Here is a 6,081-nt window from a genome sequence, read left to right as displayed (position 1 = left end):
GGACCACTCTGATGTTGACATCTGTAGCTGGCCAGTGCCTACAATCTGTCCCTGAGGTTTCTGCCAATCCCAGTGCTCTGGGGGAGGGACGGCAGCCTGCTGTCATCCTGCATGCAGCTCCAGGGGCCTGCACCCCCCAAGAGAAGTTTGGCACAGCCCCACAGCCCTCCCAGAGGGTGTGGGCCCCTGGATCTGTGTGCGGGATGACAGCATGCTGCTGGCTGGGGTCAGCGCCAGCACCCAAGTCTGCTCGGTGCAGCGCATGCTGAACACCAGCAAGAACCCAATGCTGGCACTGGCTCCAGCTGGCAACAGCAGCCTGCTGTCATCCCACACGCAGATCCAGGGGCCTACGTCCTCTAGGAGCAGTCTAGCACAGCCCTCCCGGGGGGCATGGGCCTCTGGAACTGTGTGCAGGATGACAGCATGCTGCTGCTGCCAGAAAGTGATACGAGTTTTACTTTGAACAGTTTGAGGTGCAGTTTCACAGAAATCCCTGCACCTGTCTCCTTTAAACTTGGCAGACTTCATGCCCTCAGCAGGGGCTACCATCTCTGCCATTTTCATCCGAATCAGGCAAGAAATTACAAAGTTAGAGGGATTTTAGTGATTCCCCATTATAGCCTATGGCCGAATTACTGAAACAGCATTGAAACTCCAAAACGGAGTCGTCCGAATTGAAACGGAGCAGCAATCCGAAACACCAAAACGAATCACCGTCCCTCTGAAACATCCAAATCCAAAACCGAATTGAAACATAGCCATTTCACAAAGCTAGCATGTCCCTACCATACATTATGAGGCGTTATGAGGATAAACTCACTATGTGCATGGATGTTGAAGTAATGAAGGTCAGACAAGTGCCTGAATGCTTAAAACTTCTCTTTTGAACAAATCCTCTGAAATCTTTTTCCTTTAGAGTACCAGCTGTCAGCATATTTGCTGTTTATCCAGATTCTCTTAAAATGTGTCACTTGTGACCTGGTCGTTTTTGAGGAATATGCTATTGTTGCGTCATTAGGATTAATAGTGTATCTGATGTTTTCCTTCTGTTGCTCTGCTGTTACCTATTTGTAATCCCTGTGGCGTGTATGCATTTAGTTTCACTAACCTCACAATTTTAAACGTCAGTGTCTGGCTGGTTACATGTTGAGTTTTTGAGGAGGAAGAGATTGTACAAGCTAGCTTTGCATTTCTAAAAACATGGTACACAACCCTAACATTCATGCATATCTCATGTGATTTCTGATGTGAAGCCTCATTTGTTTGAATGATTCTTTCCTGATACTACATTCTGAAGGACGATGGGCCTACGGCCAGAGACCTCATGGTGAGATACGCAACAGGAAAAAAGACCACCAAGCACAAGAAGCGGTTAGAGAAAGCCATGAAGGTTTTAAAGGTAAGGGAAGCTCCAGTGCCAGGGTGATGCTGAAAGGTCCATTCATAGCAGAATCTAAACATAAAGTTACTAGCAGTGGCTTGAAGAAGGGAAAAACTCCGCACTTCTAAAGATGATTATGAATTGAAGGATGCTCAGATTAAGAATGAAGTGAGCAATTGAATCAGGCTTCTCTGGACAACATCCTTTTTTGAGACCATTAATCTGTGTCAAGTTCTCATCTCCATTCATTTACTCATGTGAGCCCTTCAAGCCTGGGAGTTGTATTCCTTCCTTCTGTCCCTTTTTGGAATGGCTGCCCTTCATCATGTTTTTAAGATGAAACTCACTTTGCTGTCAGAGCAGACAGTTACCTGGAAAGCCACTCATTTAAAACTGGCTCATCCAACTTAGATTGTGGGTGGATTCTGCCTGGACTGACCTCCATCCTCGGGATATACTGTAATTATGCAGAATTTTGTCCATTTGTCTGAATTACTGCTCCACAAATCCAAGTGGTGGGTTGAGAATTATGATCTCTATTGTGTGTGTTTTAAGAATTTGAACAGGGCTTTAGGTATGCTATTTGTTCTGTCTTTAAGAGGACTCCTAGAGCTGAAAGCCTTATTTCTTAAGAAAGGTTAAAATATGGATAAGGTTTTCCTGTTCCAGGGAGGTTAAGTGAAATGGCAGCTTTTTCTGAAATTAACTCACCTGCAAATCTTCCATGGTAAAGAAAAATATCCTTTTCATGTCCAATAGAAACATAAGAAGAAGAAAAAGCCAGAGGTGTTCAACTTCTCTGCTATTCACTTGATCCATGATCCCCAAGGTAAGCCCAATATCCAAGTAAGTTCTCTCAAGCTATATTTGCCTTGGAAATGTTAATACTTGTGTTAAATCCCAGGTCCTGATGTTCAGGCAAAACTTTGTGATGGGAGCATACAAGCATTGAATTTCAACCAGTGGAATCACAGTTCCACCCGTAGAAACTCAAAGGGTACAAGTGTTCAACCAGTTTCAGCCAAACCAAAAATGTGGATCCTGTACTTCTTCCTCCTCTGACCAAAGTAGAATTGGCCTCCAATAGAGCTGGTACCAAAGAAATGAATGCTTATATGCTTACTTCTCCAGTAGAAGACTCCATACTGCCATGCAGCATCCCAGCATGCATTGTTCTGTTCCCCCCAGCCTCCTGGGCTGTGCAGCTGTCAACCTCCACACTGTCCCTCAGAAAATACATTTATCTCATTTGTTGGTAGCCTTTCTTGCCCCAGTTTCAGGCATTTTTTAGCAATTTTTGTTCTCGCCATTCTGGTGTGGTACCCAGTTCATATTTTGTATGAAGACCCACCCAAGCTTTAGAAAATCAAAAGAGCAGTTGACTACTTAATTCTTTGGGGCTGTTTATTCTACAGAATCTCTTGGGGCCTGGGAATGAGATGCATTGTACTTGGTGGCCCTTCAATCCCCAACATTATTACTTACCTCTGAGTTTTCATGTTTCTTTCAGACTTTGCAGAGAAACTGCTAAAGCAGCTAGAGAGCTCTAAGGAAAGATTTGAAGTGAAGATGATGCTCATGGGCCTTATATCTAGATTAGTCGGAATACATGAGGTACAAATTTATATTAATTCCAATGGGATTCTGGGTTCCCATGTCCAGAGTGGACCTGAAAGTCTTAATGCAGCCAAGAGGGCACTGTGGGTTCATGTAGAGCAGGAGTGTCAAACTCATCTAGTTCTGTGGGCTGGATGAGTGGTGCAGGGTTGGCCCATAGGTTGGATGAATGGTGCATGGCAGTGGTCCCATGGACCCATTCCCTTACCCCCACCCTCCACTGCCCTGCAGAATGTATCCAGGATATTCAGCATTTGCTCTGGTCAGTCTGGGATTGCACTGCATGTGATGCCTGTGTGGACCTGGTTGAGGACACGTACAGCATCCACTCCGGCCCGTCTGGGACCAAACTGCATGTAGCATCTGCCCCAGAACATCCCATGCAGGCACCTCATGGCAGTGGGTCATCTCAACTCAGTGGCAGCACTGGGGCCCAGATGATGGGGCTCTGTGGGCTTGATGTGGCCCATGGGCTGCATTTTTGACACCTCTGATGTAAAGGAATTCCATCCATGGAGACAGGCGTTCTAACCTAGTCTTATGTAAATATCATAAGCCTTGATCATTGGTTTGGCCTCATTTTTGTTGCTTGTGGACTTAGTTCTTTGTTCATTCGTTTCATGTAAGCAGCCTTGTGTTGAGAGAGCCAGCAGCATAGCAGTAGTTGTGTTGTGGGCTAGTGTTCTCTTTATAGTAGTGCCCCAAAGAAGTGTCTGTTCCACAAGCTGGGTGACCTTGGCTATCTCTTAGAAATACCTTTCATCACAAACTGGCAACTGCCTGCTAACAACAACGCAAATAAAAACCACAGTGTAATAGACACACAAAGTCACCAGTGTCACCTAATTTCACCTTTTTCCCTTTGGGCCTAGGAGGAAAGATGCCCTTGTAGCACATGCTGAAGGCCTACAAATTAGAGGTGCACCAATACATCAGTCCCATATCATATCGACACCAATATAAGGAAAATTGACATTATCAGCAACCAGGTTTTTTTAGGTGATGTGGCCAGTAATGTTGCCAGTAAATGCCATGTGCATGCGACCAGCCGCAGCACAGCACGCAGGCAGCCAAGAGTGCAGCCTAGCAACTTGGAGAGCAGTGTCCACCTCGTATGTCTGTTATGCTGGGAGGGAAGGAGCGTTGTGGAGGGGTGCAGATTGAGGCCCCGCAGTAAGAGAGGGAGTGGGCCTGGGGCAGGGCCAGGTGCTGTACAGCCGGGGCGGAGCACGGGACAGAGCTGCGGTTTGTCTGGGGGGCACAGCTCCCACTGCTGCATGTACCCCAGGAGGGCACAGGGGGTGTGTGCCCCCCAGAGCTGCGTGCAGGGTGAGGGCAGGCTGGGGAAGGGCTGGGCTGGGCTGGGCTGTGTTTGGGGTGGGTGGAGGCAGTGTTCGGAGGAGGAGGTACGAGGGAGCTGCAGCTACCTCAAAATTCACCATAGCCCCCCCCATAGCAGCACTGCCGCCACCTGCCCCAAGTGCGGCCCTGACCCAGCGCCTCCACTGGGAAGAGCTCAATACCAATGGCAGCCTGCCCTCACCCTGCACACAGATTGTGGGGCATGTGCCCCCCCCCATGCCCTCCTGGGGTGTAAGCAGTGGTGGGAGCCACCCGCACCCAGTGGACAAGCCATGGCTCTGTTTTGTGCCCTGCCCCGGCTGTGCAGCGCCTGCCCCTGCCCCAGCTCCTCTCCATCCCTTACCGCGGAGGCCTCCATCTGCCTGCCCCCTTGCCTTTTCCCCCACAACAGACTTAGCAGCTGGACACTCCTCTCCAAGCTGCCTGGCCACATATCAACAATCGGATCAGCATCAACCAACGTGGCTTGTTAAAAATTGGTCATCAGTATTGGCCCAAGAAATCTCTGTCAGTGCACCTGTGCCATAAATTTGGCAGCACTTGAGGTATTCGGTTAATACTGTGTGCATGTGAGGGGGAGAATGTGTACTGCCTTGGTCACTCCATTGCTGGCTTCTGTTTTGGACTTCTTTAGGAGAAAAGCAAATCACCTGATTTTTTTTTTTTTAACAGGTGGAGGATCTGAAATTCTAATTTTTAAATATTGAAGAGAAATGTTTGGGTTTAGTCAGTTCATATCCTAGCAGGCAAATGTCTGTTTCATAAAGAAGCCCACTCTTTTGTTCAGCAGTCTTGTTGGAGAAGAAATGTGAGTTGTCAGAGAGAATAAACTATTCTCTCATGCCTAAAGATGACTCTTCCATTTTGGGACTGAGACAAGTGTTTCTGATGGTAACGTGGGACAATTTAGAGATGCTTGATCAATTGCCTTAATCTAGACTGTGTGTTTTTTCCAATTATTTGAATGAAATTAGAGTTGGAGCCTACTTTTTTAAAGAAACTACCTCTCAGGCTCATCATTTCTTGCTTTTTCCCTCAGCTCGAGGTATGATAAACAGGGATCATGGTTTAAAAATCCCAAATTCTCTGATTTTAAACCCTATAAAATCCTCATTTTTCCATGGTTAAAATGAAATGCCACTATATATAGCTATTAGTTGAACACAATGTTTTATTGATATATTTATAATTTTAAAGCAATTTGGAAGCCTACCAGTGCCTCAGTCATTATAATAAATTTTAAATGCCGACATATTTTGGCATTTAATTTTTGGGGTTTTTTTATCATGGAAAATCGGAGCTCACCCTGCTCCCTTGGCTGACCAGGACTTAGGTCCAGCTGTGGCTGTCTCGCCTGCTGCATTGTGGCCCTGAGCAGCCCTAATATGCTAGTGCCCTGCCCTTGCCCATGCTGTTACCCCTCACTCCCACGCCATAGAATCAGAAAATTAGGTTTGGAAGGGACCATAGGAGGTCATCTAGTCCAACCCCCTGCTCAAAGCAGAACCATCCCCAATTAAATTATTCCAGGCAGGTCTTTGTCAAGCCGGGCCTTAAAAACCACCCAGGATGGAGATTCCACCACCTCTCTAGGTAACCCATTCCAGTGCTTCACAACTATCCTACTGAGAGGGTTTTTCCTAATATCCAGCCCTCCCTTGCTGCAACTTGAGACCACTGCTCCCTGTTCTGTCACCTGTCACCACTGAGAACAGTCT

At 46.8% G+C, this 6,081-nt stretch overlaps 1 protein-coding gene across 1 annotated transcript in view; it reads left to right on the top strand.

Moving 5' to 3' along the window:
- Positions 1-6,081, top strand: part of SDAD1 (SDA1 domain containing 1) — a 54,387-nt gene that overhangs the window by 11,249 nt on the left and 37,057 nt on the right. Inside the window, exons 5-7 of the mRNA XM_019522325.1 lie at positions 1,301-1,402; positions 2,144-2,213; positions 2,895-2,998. Coding sequence (XP_019377870.1) covers positions 1,301-1,402; positions 2,144-2,213; positions 2,895-2,998 — 276 coding nt within the window. The remainder of the gene's footprint in view (positions 1-1,300; positions 1,403-2,143; positions 2,214-2,894; positions 2,999-6,081) is intronic.

The sequence above is a fragment of the Gavialis gangeticus genome, unplaced genomic scaffold, assembly GCF_001723915.1.
Source record: "Gavialis gangeticus isolate Ggan-Ray unplaced genomic scaffold, GavGan_comp1, whole genome shotgun sequence".
In the NCBI taxonomy this organism is placed as follows: Eukaryota; Metazoa; Chordata; order Crocodylia; family Gavialidae; genus Gavialis; species Gavialis gangeticus.
This window is presented reverse-complemented; position numbering and strand designations above follow the sequence as displayed.